Source organism: Pieris brassicae, chromosome 2 (assembly GCF_905147105.1).
Source record: "Pieris brassicae chromosome 2, ilPieBrab1.1, whole genome shotgun sequence".
Lineage (NCBI taxonomy): Eukaryota > Metazoa > Arthropoda > Insecta > Lepidoptera > Pieridae > Pieris > Pieris brassicae.
This window is the reverse complement of record NC_059666.1, coordinates 602729-621560: the sequence shown is the minus strand read 5'-3', so window position 1 is coordinate 621560 and position 18832 is coordinate 602729. Positions and strand designations below refer to the sequence as shown.

Sequence of the window (18832 nt, the reverse complement as noted above, 5' to 3'; positions counted from 1 at the left end):
AATTTGTCAATTTGACACCCCATATAACCATGGAGGTTTTAATAGACAGAGTTTAGAGTTGTTTGAATTGATGGGTTGGGGTAGCATCTAACGGGAGATTAAATTGTGTAAATAGAGATTAGGCAGATAATCCGGGGTTTTGTTCCGTGACGTGTTGGCGCCGTGACTTCGTGTGGCATTTTGTGTTAAATACGAAAGTTAACGGTTATTATTATAAATGAATGAAGATTAGTTTTGTGCATGTTTTATTTAAAACTTTAAATTGGATGACGTTCGCGTGATATTTAACGTATATTCACCATACCTGCACAACTTAATAGGTACATTAAAGTTAATTTATTATAATCGGACACCTTTGTCAAGATTTGTACATACAAACATCAAAACAAAATGGTTGGAAACGATTTAATTGTTTTTTATGACAACCTTTCAAATCCTTCCTTCTACAGGTTTGCACTGATGGTTTTTCTAGTTAAAGAGTTCTCTTTATTCTGGTATTGGGGAGGACCACAGCTAAGTTCATGGGATACAGACATTACAATTAAATATTTATAGACAAAATCCCTATACCTAAATGTAATAAAGGTCAAAACTAACTACGTCTCCCATTTCAGGTCCAATTCGTCGGGGAGCAGTATAAACTCTCCTCTCGGGCCGGGGGCCTCTTGTGGGATGGCGGCTAATCCCTACGCTGTGCCGTTATACGGCGGTGCCCCAGTCCAGGGTTACGGATGTGCCCCAGCTGACCTGCCCCATTATGGAGATATGCGTGGAGCCAGTTGGTACCCCGCCTCGAATGACCCCAGGTTTGCCAGTGAGTCGGTATTTTGTTTCTTAGATTTACGTACTTTATTAACAGGTTCTGAAAGTGAAAATTGAATGACAGTATACCTACATTTGTTTGCCGGATATGGTTTATCTGACAAATCTATTTATTCATTTACTAAAGTTCACAACATCATATATAATGCACAATTTTACAAGCTACCTTTTCTTAAATATATAACAATTATAGTAATCATAAAAGTTACAAAAAATCACTATCGAAAAAGCGGATTAGGTTTCAGGTAGGCACTTTACAATGTTTTTTTTTTTAAATTGATCAGTCCACTACCGAATATGTCAACTTCTCGGTAAGTAGTGTTTATTCTGTTACGTTAGAATTAGAATAAGGGTTGTCTTATAATAGATAAAATATGATATGACAAATTCTACCGAAATTGGCGCCGCTAATATTATCGTATCTTTAGATACATAATACAACATAAAATTCCCATTTTGCCAGCAACGGAGAGCAATTTAAATTCGTCATAATTTAATTACATAACGCAACAATGAAAATTAATTTGATTAATTTTCGCTCGCCACCCCGCTTGTCCACTAAGATGGCGGCGCGTCAATAAATGCGCGCGCACGGCTGCGGCCTACGTTGCGTTACCCCTCACACGTAACCCGCGCCACGCTAACCTAATGAGACACCTTTGAACTACAATAAACAGTTTTTGGCAAAACATTTATTTCGCAAGAGTATAAAGTTGAAGGAAATAATATAGGTAATCTCTAATATCTCAAGTAAACTAAAGTAACATTCATTATTATTATGATGTGTATATTATGGAACATATTACAATAAAATGCCTTCAAAGTTCCGCACAATCAGCTTTATACAGAATAGATACGTGGAACATAAAATTATTTATTACGTTCGATTACGATAAACGAATCAATAACTATGAGGCGCTACGGCGTTGTTTCCTTAATAAGTTTTTCTTTTTAGGCAAGTTAGGTGATTAGATTTTCGATCTGGGATCTCTTCATGATGTTTTCCTTCAACATGAAATGCAAGCAGTATCGGCTTAGTGGCTCTAAGGCGACTCTCATCCCTGAGGTCGTAGGTTCGATCCGCTGTGCACCAATGGACTTTCTTTCTATATAACATTCGCTCGAAAGGTGAAGGAAAACATCGTGAGGAAACCGGCTTGCCTAAGACCCAAAAAAATAGACGGTAGATCAGGCATAGGAGGCTGATCACCTACTTGCCTTTTAGATTGACAAATGATCATAAAACTGATACATAAATCTGAGGCCTAGACCTAAAAAGGTTGTAGCGCCACGGGTTTATTTTTAATTAATACTTTGGCAAGTTAACTGTTTGAACAGCGATGAAGCATGCACTATAAAAACAAATGTCTCAAATTGCGGCTTACCGTCGCCAGGTAAACACCATTAAGTATTAAAAAATAATGAATACGTGCTCGGCTACCAGTGCGGTGTCTTAGTAACCTTAGATTATTCAAAGGATACGGTAACTTGTGTAACTCTGAAGCAGAATCGGTACTCTGTCATCATTTTCTATGAATCTTATTTCTAGGTAAACGAAATTTGATAAAATGAATCATTAATCTGCAGATAGGACTCATTGTTTTCTGATGAGAAAACTCGTACAGAGACTGGGTCTTATTATTAAAGGTTAAAGTTAACCTGAAATTTTAGTTTGATATAAATAAACCGCTTTTGAAATTGTGTAGCGAAAACGGAAACTTTAAAGAACTAAAATTCATTTAATGTAATACTGATTACTTAATCAATGTTTGTTATATATTTTGTTGTATGTTTAATATATATTTTGTTATAGAAATCGAAAGGCTTATTTACGCTTGCAATTTTATAAGTCTTTAACTGAAGTATAGTATTTATATAGGTGATGTTTTAACTAAAGTACTCCTTCTGTCCAATTGTGTTGAAAATAAAAGAGATCATTAGTTATAACAATGCAATTAGATTGAATTCCTTTTTTATAAAAGTGGTGGTAAACATCATTCCAATAATTTACAAATAATATCGTGTAGAAAACTGACTAAAATCCATCAGCATTGCACGAGAAAGAAATTGTATCATTAACTGTTTTATTAAGTATTTAAATGCTTATAATGCCAAATCTAAATGAAATAAATCATCTTGACAGCCCCTGAAGTTTCTTTTGCTCATAATATTTCACAAATACAGTAGATAAAAGCTATATGTCAACGCTATCAAAATTTGACATTAAAACAGGAAAATAACATACATAATCTATCGTTGAGCTATCTAAAGAAATTACACATTTTTTTATTAATTAATGATTATGTACAAACAAAATACATAAATCAATGGCACTAAAACCTATTTAGCTCTGGGCCTCAGGTTTCTGTATCTGTTTCATGATCATTTTTAAATCGAATAGGCAAGTAGGTGATCAATCTTCTGTGCCTGCAGCGCGCCGTCGACTTCTTGGGTCTAATGCAAGCGGGTTTCCTCACGATGTTTTCCTTCACCGTTCGAGCTAATGTTAAATGCCCAAATAGAAAGAAAATCCACTGGTGCCGGGGATCGAACCTAAGACCTCAGGGATTAAAGTCGCACGCTGAAGCGACTAGGCCAGCACTGCATAATGATAGGTACTATTAGTAAAAAAATAAATTCACAATATTCGTAACCTACAAGTAATAATATTAAAGAAATGATAAATATAAATTTATAAAGTCGTAATACACACACGTCCCCGTGTGTGTATTGCGATACTTATTCGTTAACCAAGGAAAGCACCAGCTCTGAGGTCACCGGTACTATCAACCAGCTCCAACATAAATCTATAATAGACGAACCCACGGCCCAAGAAATATTATTATTATTAAAGAAATTAGTTTAAATTATTACCATTACTGCATACAGAGCCAAACCAATAACCTTGAATTACGCATTAAATAACTAATAAACTATTCGTAACCACTTGATTCAAGATGGCGTTCAATTTATTTAGACAATGCAAAGCAAATATCGGAACTTGGACAATTATTATGCAAATAGTTCTAAAAGGATCCAACTATATTTCAATATTAAAGCATATTTTAGTTTAAGTTTAAATTGATAATCAGAAATAATGATAGCTCACGATACATCTCCAATGATGTGACCATTTGATCGTGATGTATATATATTAGACAATTTGTTTTTTATTTTAGTAGGATTTGGATAAAAGAAACTAAATATTATTGCAGTGTTAATATACATAGTTACAAACTTACGATAACAGATTGAACGTATCCTACTGACTGCTAAATTCTGGGTTAGAAGTTAAAATAAATTTCCGGTATGACTAGTTGGCTTTGCATCGAACGCCTTCCTTCCTCTCTCACCAAATCATCTGTCCACCTAGTAGCCTAGAGGTCTGAATCTCGGCCTCCATTCCGAAGAAGAACGCAGAAGCTAGGCATTTCCTAAAACTAGGTTTTGTTTTCCCCTAAACTTTTACACTTACTTCGTCTACACTGTATTTTGATCACCGCTTACAGACAAATCAAATTATTTTGTACTTATCCAATAAAATTATTAACAAATGTCACATTATTGAATTTGTTATAATCATTTTCAATATTACTAAATGTGATTTTAATATTTGTTTGCGTTTAATCAAAAGACCGTCAGCAATACAAACGTTCTTATTTACACGATGACATAACTTTTCGTTGGGTCATTAGGCATATTTGTTCTTGTGAAACGTAATATAAGTATTCTTTAAGTACTTCGATTGCAACTTATATTTGCCTAAATGTAGCTAATGTTCTTCATGTAACAATAGTGAGTAATAAAGTATCGTAAAAGTGTGGATCTAGAATTCATTCATAAGATATAACATCTTTTGAACCTAAACTGTATATTTCCTTGTGATACCTCATTACCTGTTTATATTTAAAACCTCCCATTTAGTATATTCACCATTGTTAATAACTAGTATGTACCTTTAGCGTTTTAGGGAAGAGTATTTAGTATAACTGATTGCAGGTCATTTAGTTTCTCAAGAAAATAAACTTTCTCTGGTCATAAAATAAAGGTATCTGAATAAACACGCAATTTTGTTTAAAATCGTTTATCAGCAGCGTGTATGCAAATTGTCAGTCAACAAATTAACACCCACTTCGTATCATTCGAACGAACAATAAGGTGATAAAAAGCAAACACGCAACTGGCCACTCATCCAAGATTAAAACGGTTAGCTCGAGCTAACAAAAAAAAAAACAAGCTCTTACCGTACACAAAATTATCACTACTAAATGTTTAAGGGCCGAGAGCGCTACCCTGTGGCACGCCGAAACGCTCAGTACCTGTTTATGGGAGTCGTGTAGGCAGAGACAAAATAAGCAATTCCGAACGATCCGTCCTATGTTTGTCCACCACTAGAGTCTTGGCTGAGTAAACAAGAGGCCTCACGTCCGCAAATAACCATAGGTCGATGCAGTCGAAGGCTCCGGTAGATGTAATGCGATGCATGTGAAATATAGTTAGACAAATACAACGCTCTCCACTCGATGTCTCTAACGATCCTTGTATCGGATGTCAACATCGAAATCTGAATTGCTGTAATTACGTAAACGCGTTAAGTAAGTGTACTTCTATGACATAATTCTTAAAACAATAGTTTCAATAAATTTAACTGAACATCTTAACTCCGTGAAATTAACTGAATTATATTTCTAAAACCTTGTTCTTTCGAAATCTGTCATTGGTTCATTATAATAACAATTGGCACGGTTTACCAGTCATATAAAATATATAAGAATATTTCAAAACCAGTTGGTTCAGTAAAAATAAATAAAGTTAAAATCCAGCTACCTGTGACCGAACCGTCATACACACCGGCTCGAATTAAAATTGCTAGAGGGAATAAATGTGGCATAGTTAGATTGTTAGGCGCGTGGAGTGGACACGTCACACACAGAGGGCAGTTTATCTTTAGGGACGATGTTTACCATCCCATTTCAAAGTATATTTAGGAATGAAGAATGTTACTGAGTTATGTACAATTATAAAGTTACCTATTTATCTATTTTGATATTGATTACATCAGAGTCGTTTTCTCTCGAATTACTATAATAATACTAACAAAAGCCCGTTAAATTGCAAATCAAAAGTAGAATGTATAGCTTAGATTTGTGATATATATTTTATTTAAAAAAAAATAGTTATCCTATCGTCCTAGCTTCCTTCAGTACCATTGATCGGAATCCCTTTACTGGTAATGGCTTCCTTTTCTTTTAGCTAGCTTTTCCTGTTCATGGCTTCCTTTCTTCATTCGATTTATGCTATTTTTTCTTCTACATCTTTGTCTTTAAAGTTCACCATTTCTATCTGTGCGTCTTGGTTTATGCCCCGCCCATTACCACATCATTACCACATCTGTTTTATGACATAATATTCTCGTATTATTCGAATACTGTAAAAAATAAAGAAAGAATCAAATCAACAATTGATTTTAGTGACAATTGTCAAAATATATGTTATCATAACGCGTGTTTATTTAGTAAAATACGGCGTGAGCATTCCTAATCGTATTATAAACCCCATGATGTGCATAATGTTGCCATTTCGTACGTGTCTGGCAAATTGTGCGTGCACAAACATTGGGAAATAATAGCTGTATTGTGTTTCACTCCCCTAGCGGGTCACATGCATTTTATGGGGGCGATTTTGGTTATTTTTATAGGCTAGCTCTCAAATGTGTCACTAAAGAATTACAAAATTGAAACCTGGTAAAAGACAAAGACGCGAATTATAAATAATAATATTATTGTATGAAGGACATTAAACTTATTTGTTTCAAATTCAGCTCTATTCTATATATTATAGAGCTGTTTTTATGGTCTCACATGAGAATCTGCTTAACCACTTACCGATTACTTATAAATTTGCACCGTTACACGACAACCACTCAGAACACTGTCTAGCAATATGTATTTATACTACACTAGCTGTATTGTATCTAACTGCTTAATACTACTTTTATAAAACCAAAAACAATTTCAATTTCAAATTGCCAATTTGTTTGTTGTTTCAACCATTACGTATGCAGTTTTCTGTAGTTATGTTAGAACTACTCAAATCGAATAGAAAAGATTATACGAAAGTTGGAATGCATTATTACTTAACAACGACAAAACGGGTGATTGCTTATTATACTTTTGAAAATAAGTTAAGGTTCCAGTGCGTTGCATCGCAAACATCGTGCGGAAACCGGCTTGTCGTTCACCCAAAACGGTGTCTATCAGGCACAGAAGGCTTATTACTTACTTGCCTATTGCATTAACAATTGGTTATGAAACAGATACAGACTTCTAAAACCTAAAAAGGTTGTAGCGCCACCGATTTACTTTTTAATTGTAATAACTTCATAAGTGTACATTTTGATTTGAAATTTGAAGCGTATATCCCCGTACTAAGAATATTGGAGCAAAGGATATTTGAAGCAGCTGACGTGTTTCCGACAGCCATTAGCAATAGGTCAATACACGCGTGACGCCGGGAGTCAAACTTATCACGTTCGAGTGACTATATTAGGGATCTTTATACTAATATTGGGATAACCAAGCGATACATTACATGTTCTTGTATTTCTTAGTAAAATATTTTGCTTATTTATAACACAAAGTATTTCCGAACCAATTCGACTTAGGTTCCTTCAAGAAAAGAGCGTACCAATTCTTGAAATGCCGGCAACGCACTTGCGAGCCTTCTGGCAATGTGAGTGTCCATGGGCGGCGGTATCGCTTCACATCAGGTGAGCCTCTTGCCCGTTTGCCTGCTATTACATAAAAATAAAACAAAAATTGTTTATAAAATAGAGGTGAACACAAAGTCAAATGAAATGAAAATTATATTTGTATTAATATTATAATGATTGATTAAACGGTCGGATCTTGTCTCAGATGTATGACGTACTGATTCTTAAATAGCCGGCAACGCAATCGCGAGCCCTCTGGCATTAAGAGTGTCCATGGGCACTGAGATGAGTCTCCTGTCCTTTTGTTGTATAAAAATGAGGAAAGAAAATGCAAAAAACGCGACAGATTATTTGTAATGTAACAAATTTTAATATTTAAATATTACACAGACTGAGTCCGAGGAAGTTACGTTTATGGCTTTAATTTCGTTGATGTCTTCCTCAGGTAACTAGTTTAAGATTTTCCGTAGAACGCCACTCTAAGAATGATTTTTACTTTTTTATAAACTTACTTCTGATGCGCGGGTAATATGATAAAAATAACTAAGGACTCGTGTTTAAATATGTATTACTTTTTTATTTATATTACGCTACATTAAAAGAAAAACGAATAACATAATAATTATAAGGGATGCAACCGGCGGCCTTATCGCTAACAAAAGATCTCCTCCAGCCAACCCTAGTAAGGTACAACATTAAAAAGAAATAAATTTATGTTAAAAGAACTTTATTTTTCATTATAAAATTATATTTTATTTATATGAGAGACTTAGTATTATGTACATAAGAGCGAGATACACTTCCCAATTTTATTCCACTACGTTCACTCTGACAAATCAACTAAAACAAAATTACAAATAACACTGAAATTACCAAACCTAATGTAAGATATCACAAAAAATGGACTAAAAGCTAAAGTCACGGATAAATGAATTACAATATGCTTAAGAAATGTTTATGTAGAAGAACGAGACAGGAGACCCGGAGATCCTAAATGTGTTGGATGGATGAGCTGTGAGATGGGTTTACCAGAAAGCATCTATTAGAGGAGCGTAACATATAGTGATAACATTAAAATAAGAGTGAGTTTTTGCATTGAAAAGAATTCAATATGGAAGTATATTTGTTTAAATATTAGAAAAATAGAGTACACAAAATGTATATAATCCAGATGAAAAACCACTCCTTATATGGACATTGTATTCGTTTATAAAACAAACTCCCAAGCGACATTAGACAATTATTATCACTGAATAAATTCACAATTCTCGTTAAACGTAAATTAATCAATAAAGCTTTTTATACGATTGTTTAAATGAACCTAATCCTTGGGATTGATTTGCTCCAGTTGAAACGATTTGTATGACTGAAAACTTGGCGATTGAAAAAAGTGGTGAAGAGTTTCTTGCCGGTTCTTCGCGTCCTTGACTTGCGAACTGGTAGTAAATGTAAATTTAGAATCAATTTAACATCTTTTCTATTGACGTTCATAAGTTTACTTAGTTACCTATATGAATAAAGTAATTTTCAGTTTGAGTTTGAATTATAATTAAGAGATTTTAAAGTGAACTTCTAAACGCAATTAAGAATATCACTCTCTTTAACTTAACCGCTATACGTTAAAAATCAGTTAAGCTAAACAAAGATTATTGAATCAACCCGGAGGGGTGCTTTCGTCACACCCTGGACTGCGTTTGATGAGTTGCAGTGACCAATTGCCGTGAAATTGGTCAGTTTGGGGCCGGCGCCCCGGGCGTGCGCGATTTGATACCCTATTAGCTACCAGGTCCAACCGCGATTTTGTCTGCATAATGTGGAGGTACATAAGTAGTCGGTAAAATCTTATTTTAATGTTTGTAAGCAATATTTTTTCAGACCAAGCTTTGTGCCATGATCGCAAAATGATATGTAAATATAAAAATTACAATAAGCTAATAGAACCAAAGGCACAATACTCTTTTTAGGTCTAGTCCGATTACTGTTCCCTTCATATCTGATCTTTTCATGGTCATTTGTCAATGTAATAGGCAAGTAGGGGATCAGACTCCTGTGCGTGACGTACGCCGACTTTTTGGGTCTAAGGCAAGCCGGTTTCCTCATGATGTTATCCTTCAGTATTCGAGCGAGTGTTAATGCACAGCCGGGGATCGATACCACCTCAGAGATGAGTCGCACGGTAATACCACTATAGACCAACACAGCTTTAAAAAAATTGAATAAGAAATATTATTTTTTAGGAAAAATTCCAGTTTTTTGTTAAAACATAATTATGGCTACCCCTAAGGCCTGAACAAACGGTCTAAGACAGTCCCTATAAGAACTACATTAACTATGCATAGTAGAAATGATATTAATTATTAGCTGACAAGCTTCGATGTCATTAAATTGTGACTGATGTGTGATTATTGATTATTGGTTTGTGGACTCTCAATAGGTCAGTTGTGTTTTTTTTTTTTATAATAATCTTTATTTCTTCTCTCACATATACATACATAGAAGGTTATTATGATTAAACTAAGATGATAACATTTGGAAGTGTATGTGAGAGACTGGTCTCTGTAACAGGAGACCTGAGTGACAGATCCAGCCTCTCCACCACCGGACCGGAATACGTACAATCAGGTCATTGTCAATGTTTTCTCTCTACAAAAATAAATATTTTACTTAAAGCTTTATGAAGATATATCGAGCAATTCACTAAATTCTCGGAAGTATTTTGAAAGCCCGAATGAATTTTGGGGTGTCAATGTCCGTCCCCATTTCAATTACAGATCTATTTGTTATGAAAACAAGATCGGACCCAACTGTCCTCGCCACACCATCGAATTACCTTATAATAATAAAAATTTTCGCTTTAACATCGAAGATTCCACATAGTACTTTTAGTTTTTGTAATCTGTATCTCTTGGGATCGCAGTATATAATATCTATAGGTATACGCAGGCTTGAACTAATTCAATAAAACACTAGTATTAAAAGATTCATTTCTTTGAAATCTATAAACTAAATAGTACTTATTGGTTTTTTCTAAAAAGGAATACACTTCAGAAAGATGCGTGAATATTTATGTATATGTGTATCAATATGTAACCTTTCTATAAAAGCAGTATTTAAAGGGTATATGTTTATACGTTTTGTTAAAGATAAAATAATTCACATTACGAAATCATTTAAGGAGATTTTTAAACTTTTGTTTGATTCTGAACAATATTCAAAGCACTCGTGGAACTTAAGTAATCCGTGACACGTCTAACAATATATGAAAATTTAATGGAAATAGTTTTGACAAACACGCTTTGTGTTAATTAATTATGTAATACAATTTAGTAATGACACAACTCATTGATTAATACACATCACTTTTACCAAATATGGCAACATTATTTCAAAGTTTACACATATTTAATGAGTTTACATAATTATATGTAATATATACAATAATTAATTTACCCAATTATATGTAATACAGGCAAAACGCAAAACGTAGTATGTCCAATTAAAATATTTGTAAACATCTGTTCACGTATCATTAGACGCAAGCCCCCGTTCATTCAATTAAATGGCTATTAAAAAAGATTTCACGATAACAAAATGTCCGCCGCTTCATTGACGTTTAGTTCCACAGACTAAAAACTGATGTAGATAACATTCTATAGAAGCAAAACAGTCGGACAATGACGTAAGGAAGAATGGAGTTATATTTTATTGAAAAGACCCTTTTCGATGGTTGAGTGTTGTGTAAATAGAATGAACGCTGGATCCGACGGAGCATAATGTGTGGAATATTGCTGCCGTGCGGGTTTCGACGTTACAATAAAATAATATTAGATCCGTATGGCAAATATGCACATGCTTATTTGTGAATTCAAGGTTTTGTCTTGCATGAAAATAAATCCGGTAATTCTAAAACTGTTTTATATGAGAGTTTAATATAATATATACATATAATAGCAAAATATATATTTTGTTGCATATTTTTAAGGTCGTAAGTTCTGACCGCAGCTTTGCCCAATCGAGCTTTCTTTCTCGGTGAAAATCCCTCGGAATGTCATGTATCAACTCTCAAATATGGATTTAGGGGTTTTCAAGAAGAGAGCGTAGGTACCCATTCTTAAAAGATTGGCAACGCCTTTGCCGTTAAGCCGACGCAATAACCTATAAGCCACTAGACTTTGTGTTTATGTTTTGTTATTAACTCTTAGCATTTAACTATTAGTATATAATATATATATCTTTAAATAGTTTCTTAAATTAATCTTGTGATAACAGTTAAAACAATCAAAAATAAAGCGAGAATTCCGGAAAGGATCCGTAAACTTCGTAGGTATCAACTCGGTACTCGCTAATACTAAACATAAGTATTTTGTATAAATTAATTATTACCCCCGTTGCCATAATATTATTCAAATGTTCCTGTTTTTGTATGTGAACATTGAAATAATACGTGCACGTACAAATTTCATTAAGAATCACGGAAATAGCGGAAACAGTGTAGTGTCATTATAAAAAATGGTACGTACCGCTGGCTGCATTTAAATGTTGCCAGAGTAAGGAGATGTTAATTATTTTTTTAATTTTCCAATGACTAGGATAGCATTTAATTATGCTGTATTTTTTTTCTAAAGGTATAAAATTCTGAGCGTAATTAAATAAAATTCTTTTTGCGTCGCTTCAGAGGGAACCTACTTGTTCACTGACTCGGGTGAGCTATTATGAGCAGTTTTGGCCTAGTGGCTTCAGCAGGAGACTCTCATCCCTGAAGTCGTAATACGATTCTTGGCTATGCACCAATGGACTTTCTTTCAATGTGCGCATTTAACTTTGTTCGAAGGGTGAAGAAAAATATCGTGAGGAAAACCTGCTAGCCTTATACCCAAAAAGTCAAGTGTGTCAAGCACAAGAGTCTGATTACCTACTTGCCTTTTAGCTTAACAAATGATAATGATACAGATACAGAAATCTGAGGCCCAGACCTAAAAAGGTTGTAGTGCCACTGATTTATTTTAATTGCTGACTTGGCGGTTCGCAACTTATAAGTTATATTATTTAATATTTAGAGGGACCACGTCGTTTGGTTTCCGACGGAACAAAAGTCTTTAAAGCATCGGCAAATCATTAAGAGAACGGTTATTGTTCCCAAACGACTCATATTTTGCTATTTCTATAAAAAACTTTGCATTATAAAGAATCCTCTCCAAAATAATTATTAGAATGAGAGAAAATTTCTAATTTCTGTGAAAAAAAAATGAAACAGAAGAGAATCTCGCGATATCTCTCTTTTCATTATGAAAATTCAATAGTCTGTCAAAGCTTGTAAGTACTAAGTGTTTTTTCAACAAAAACTGGGAAAAGAAAACCAAATTATAATACCTTTTACCGAGTCAGAGGTAAGTTAAATGTAAGCGTACCTGAGCGGCTGCTTTAGTTTCCAGGCTGATGACGTCGACTGGGGGAGGCATGGGACATGTGAACAACATGGGCGGGCTTGCCGCCTGCGCGGGACCCGACGCTAAGCCAATGCAGTTTCCTCTTGCCCAGAGGAGAAAAAGAAGGGTGCTTTTTACACAAGCACAGGTGAGATTTGAAGCTTCTTGGATTTTTGGGGAAAGAGTAGTCCAAAGTATTCAGGTCTAAAATGGTAGTAGTTAGTAGTTAAATCGTCAAACACTTTTCTAGTGTGAAAGCCAATAACTTAATAATAATGATCAGAGGCCCTGGTCTTGGACTAACAAGCAATGTTCTACTTTGCTCCGATGATGATTAATAACATGTCAAAGCATGGTTTTATGGCAATGACGTCTTCGTTCACGTGTATTAATCACTTTTTTCCTCTCTATAAAAACCTTCCTCAGAGTTCAAGGTATAAATAAAAGCCGTCTTTTAGTTTTGCGCTAAGCAACATATTTGCGATTAATTTATATTTATATAGAATAGTAAAGAACTAAATAATAATAACATGACGGTGTTTCGCTAAAGAAACAAACAACACTGATGTAGACTAAATATTCTGTTATAAAATACCTATAATGGCTATAAAAGTCGTAACAAATAATTTGTTTCGCCCATAATCATGCAGTTAATGGCCTTCGGGGGTGAGATGCGTCAAGTAGCAGCCCTATGGTAGGCATATTAACGTTTATAGACTACAGTCTGTTACAGAGTGAAAATAATGAGTGCTAGTAAACTGTCATTTGTTTATACTTCACGTACTTAAGTCAAGATAAAGTAAAATAGTATATCGAGTCAAATGTCATTGAAATCAATAAATATATTTTCACTTTCTTGGTTAGTTACAGTATATTCCTCAGAAAAAATATTTGTCTTGATTCGGACGTATAAATATGTGTATTAGTAAAAAAAAAAATACGGCGTTTTTGGCCTGATTTCTGGCTGATTCACAGATAAATACCGAGCATATACATAACTATAGTGTAATCTACAGATAATATCCAATTTAATAATCAGTGTTACCATCCGGTTTGGTTTAATTTTCCCACCCCTCAGCCACGCCCCACTAGATATACTATGATATAGAGTATTTGGTGTAATTAATTCTCTTTCCTGAATGTTGCCGCACTGGGGTGACGTTGCCACCTACAAAATATCTATTTAGGTAGGGAGATTATCTTTATTAGACACTCCTACCTTTTAATTTTGTAATTGAAACGAACATGAAATAATATAAATAAAATTTAATATAATGTCAACGCGTACTAGGTAAAATAACTAAAAACGATTTCTGAATATCTAATATGTAATGACACTTGTCAATTTGTGTTTTAGTTAATCTAATATTAGCACAATAAAAAAATAGCGTTATCTTTGTATATATGTATATAATCCTACTGTACGTGTGTATGTTACTGAACTACTCTTAAACAGCTGGACCAATTTGAGTGATTTTTTTTTTGTATGCGTTTGGGTGGCGTCCTAGGTTTAGACCACAAATCAGCCCGGCAGATGGCGCAGTCAGTAACTAGGTTATTTATCTTTACTGCAACTAAACAGCTGGTTTATCAGGTGTCGGATAGCTTAACTGGTAGAGCTCTTGGTGCGTCACCAATCGATCGGAGCCTACCAGTCGAATTATTTTTCGTTTCGATTGCAGGACATCGTCTGTCGGGTCCGCTAGTAACAATATATATAATATGCGGCATAGCTATATCTCGTAAAAGTTAAAAACATTAAGATTAAGTTTATCTGCAAATAACTGGATTAGTATAGAGAGAAAAAGATGCGTTATTACGCCGTCAATTAGCTATTTAGTATTTAAGTTAAATTGCTTGTTGAGAAATATTTATTTTTGGCCATAATACTTTAGTATTGAAAGCGGAGTTTTTATAAAAGTATCGCGCGGAACAATGAACATTTGTATTGTTTAGGTGTATGAATTGGAGAGACGGTTTAAGCAGCAGAAGTACCTGTCAGCCCCTGAGAGGGAACATCTAGCCTCACTAATACACCTCACACCCACACAGGTGAGTACACAAGTTTAATTAGTGAAAATGTGTGAAATCCATCAATATTTAACCTATATTTGTATCTTGTATGATCATTTTCTTAATAAGCCTAGCACGGCTTTTATTTTTGGGTCTTAGGCATGCCAGGGTCCTTACGATGTTTTCTGTGTACGAGCAAGTATTACGATTAACTTAATTCATCCATAGCTTGAATCAAAGGGAACCTTTGGGTTCAGAGATGCATGCTCAAGCCTATAAAGATTATTAAATATATATTATAAATATTATCATAACACTAAATCCGGCAATACAAAGACAATCTCTGTCTGAGACAATAATAATTTCTCTTACAAGACTAACTTCTCTTACAGAAGTATTATAAAGAGTAACGACAAATCTTATAAGCGCTTCATTGTATATCTGACTACGTGACAAAACAATAATACCTACTAGATAATTATAACGCTAATAATAAAAAAAATGGTTACCAAATTTCAATGATCTGTTTCATAATAATTTGTCAATCAAATAGGCATGGTGATCAGCCTCCTGTGCCAGTCTCAAACTCAACTTTTAGGGTATAACGCAAGCCGGTTTCCACTCGATGTTTTCCTTCACCGTTCGAGCGAATGTGCACATAGAAAAGAAACTCCATTTGTGCACAGTCTGGGAACCTGTCGAGCCCACGATCTCAATTCCACTATAAAATATGGCCCTAAAAAATCATTCAACTATTCGTTCCTTGAAACACTCCAACACTTAATTAGCCATGACATCACAAGTTGTCACGGATGTGTAGGTGACACAAGATAAATCAAATTACAAACGGTTTGACATTGCCTCCGGGCCCCGATCCAATTACAGACACAAAACACCGATAAAACATGTCTATGGTGCCTCGGGGCTGTTATTTCAATGTTGGTATCGTCGTGCGGTTATTACGGTGATGGGGTGTGATGCGCCCCGGGCATGTTGTTCCGAACAAGGGGAGGATATGTATAGGCGTGAACCTTAGGTTATAGTAGCTTGTTTTCATGGCTCGTAGCTAGCTACTATGATATCTTGTTTTAGAACCAAATATAACAATAAACATTTCTTAGATTATAAAGAGCAGTGATGGCCCAGTGTCTTCAGCGTGAGGCTTTCATCACTGATGTCGTAGGTTCGATCCCTGGCTGTGCAACGATGTACTTTATTTGTGCGCATTTAATTTTCGCTCGAACGGTGCAGGAAAACATCCTAAACCGGCTTATAGACCCCAAAAGTCGATGGCGTGTGTCAGGCACAGGAGGCTGATCACCTACTTTCCTATTACATTGACAAATGATCATAAAACACATACAGAAATCTGCCCAGACCCAAAAAAGGGTGTGGCGCCACTGATTTTTTATTTTATTTTAAGATTAAAAATAATAATTGTTTTTACAATAAAATATGAAGTGTTTCTGAATGTTTCATCCAAGTTTATAATATCTCCAGCTACTATCATCCTTTATATTATATAAATAAAACGAATTTCGCGTTCAATAATAATTTATTTGATAATTAAAATAATTGCCTCTATTCGAATACTTATAAGGATTACATTAAGTTTATGTTAATAGTAGTATTTGAATTCCGACGGAAAAGGCCTCCAAATTCTTCCATTTGTCTTTCATCTTCGTTATTTTTGTCCAATCTTTCCCCGCTATCTCATTTATATCATCTTTCTGGTTTTCTGGTTGGCGTCCTCTTTTGTCAAAAGGAGAGGACACCAGCATTTCTCAGACAGTAAAATTACTTATTTTGATTAATGTTTTTCTTTGGTTTTGTCTTATTCGCGCTCTGTTTTCTATAATTAAACATTTTGATACATAATCCCAATGCTTAGGCACTTGAGTTTTGTGTTTTGAATGTTGGCAAGATGCGTACAGGTTGGCTCGTTAAAGTTGGCATCTTGTTTCCGCTTCACCTCTGACACGAAATCAGGGGTCTCTTTGATTTGTTTTTCCTTGTCTGAAAATTTCGAGAGCTGTCTTCAAATTAGTGAAGCCGATCCTTTGAAACTTGTAATACATATAATATTCAGTCATACATCAAGACCTTTGATTTTTTTTGACTTTGAGATACCTACCAATGTTTTATACTAAGGTTAGTTAATATTAAATAAACAAATATGTAACGTTGTTTCTAGAGATCGTTGTCGTTAATAATTTCATATTTTATTATAAAGTTAAAGTAAAACAATTACAATTAACTTAATTGTATTATATAATTGTTTGATATTATGTTATCGATTACCGGCCCCGAAACGTGTACACGACAATAAGGAAAATGTTCTTTCACATATTTGATTTTTTCAAATGTTATATCAATAAGCTTATTGGCATATTACAGACATTTTTAAACTTCCGTTACAGTTAAACAAGCACTGATAAATTGAAAGATTATTTAAGCTGGTGAGCAAATATTTAATAATTTAGCGACACAAATATAATCTGTGAAAAACAACTAACACTTAATCCTTACCAGTCTCGCTACCATTATTAATATCTGTCACAGCCACGCGACCCGCGCTCCCACATCGCACGACCAAATTCAAATCCTTCATAACAAAGACTCAATAATCTCTGCCGTGTCAATATAAATTTCATAAACGCCGCCTAACCCCAACAAAGGCCGCAAACATCCATGAATAATCTCCATTTTGAGGATGTCAACACCATTTACGATACGAATTCGCGCCAAAACAAACGTCAAATGACGTTGACAATGGGCGCGTGGGGTGCGTTAATTCAACAGATAATTACGATTATCGCTTTGTAATATTAATTAGGTAGTTACTTAGCTGTTGTGATTGCAATTAATTAGGACAATGTAATGGATAATTAATGGTTTAATCATCTAATTAATAAAGAATACATTCAATTAACTTCACTTCATATTATATATAGAGAACATTCTACGAAGTTTTTAAATTGAATTTGAATTGAAAATGCACTAGCCCCGACTAGGATTCCCTGTGTCGGTCGTGAGCAGCTAGTTCCTTCTATTTGTCACCTTTTGCATAGTTCCATTGACATATTAATATACAATCTACTTGACTAAATAAATTCTCCTTACAATAAAATATGAATCGGAGCGAAGCGTACACACATTGATCCTGACCAAACTCCACATACGGAGTAGCCTGTCTACCATACAATTAAATCATATTATATCATATTTATAAAAGATCACGTGGTCTTTCACCAACCAGATGGACCGATCAACTGAAAGACTCGTCATCCTCAAAACTGTACAATTCATGTTTCCTCGAAACACGTTTCCAACCACGAAGCTCGTCTGAGAGTCGAGCTCTTGTGAGGCACAAGAATACTTTCAGTTTCAAATGTTAAATTAAAATAAATGAAAACGGAAGTGTCCAACTTCGGTTCGAATATTTTATCTTATTGATGACCCTATTGCATAATTTGGGGGTGATTAGCATATATTACCATCACCACTGCTTAACTGGTCATCCGACCCTTGAAGCTGTCACTGACACTCAATGACCGTACCTATTCTCTGCACAGTCGTGGATATCACACCCTTATACGAAATATTATTATAATTACAGAATCATTGTAATTTGAATTTCTTAACTACCAAAAATATTTGTGCTTTTGTTGCTGCAACAACCGTTTTGTATGTTCTTGCGAATTTCTCAATATTTGAATACAAAATATACTACCAACTTAACTTTAGTAATTTGATATTACTAGATTACTAAGAACAGTCGTATCTGAAGTTGGCACTTCAATAGATTTTCCTTTCATGCGGGCAATGAATTCTCGCTAGGTGTAGTACGAGGGGAACC

The 18832-nt window shown here is 34.6% G+C and overlaps 1 protein-coding gene across 1 annotated transcript in view; it reads left to right on the top strand.

The window, feature by feature from the left end:
* The window catches only part of LOC123720384 (thyroid transcription factor 1-like), a 32411-nt gene that overhangs the window by 2684 nt on the left and 10895 nt on the right, over window positions 1–18832 (top strand). The window contains exons 2-4 of the mRNA XM_045676969.1: window positions 615–814; window positions 12960–13108; window positions 14917–15012. Coding sequence (XP_045532925.1) covers window positions 615–814; window positions 12960–13108; window positions 14917–15012 — 445 coding nt within the window. The remainder of the gene's footprint in view (window positions 1–614; window positions 815–12959; window positions 13109–14916; window positions 15013–18832) is intronic.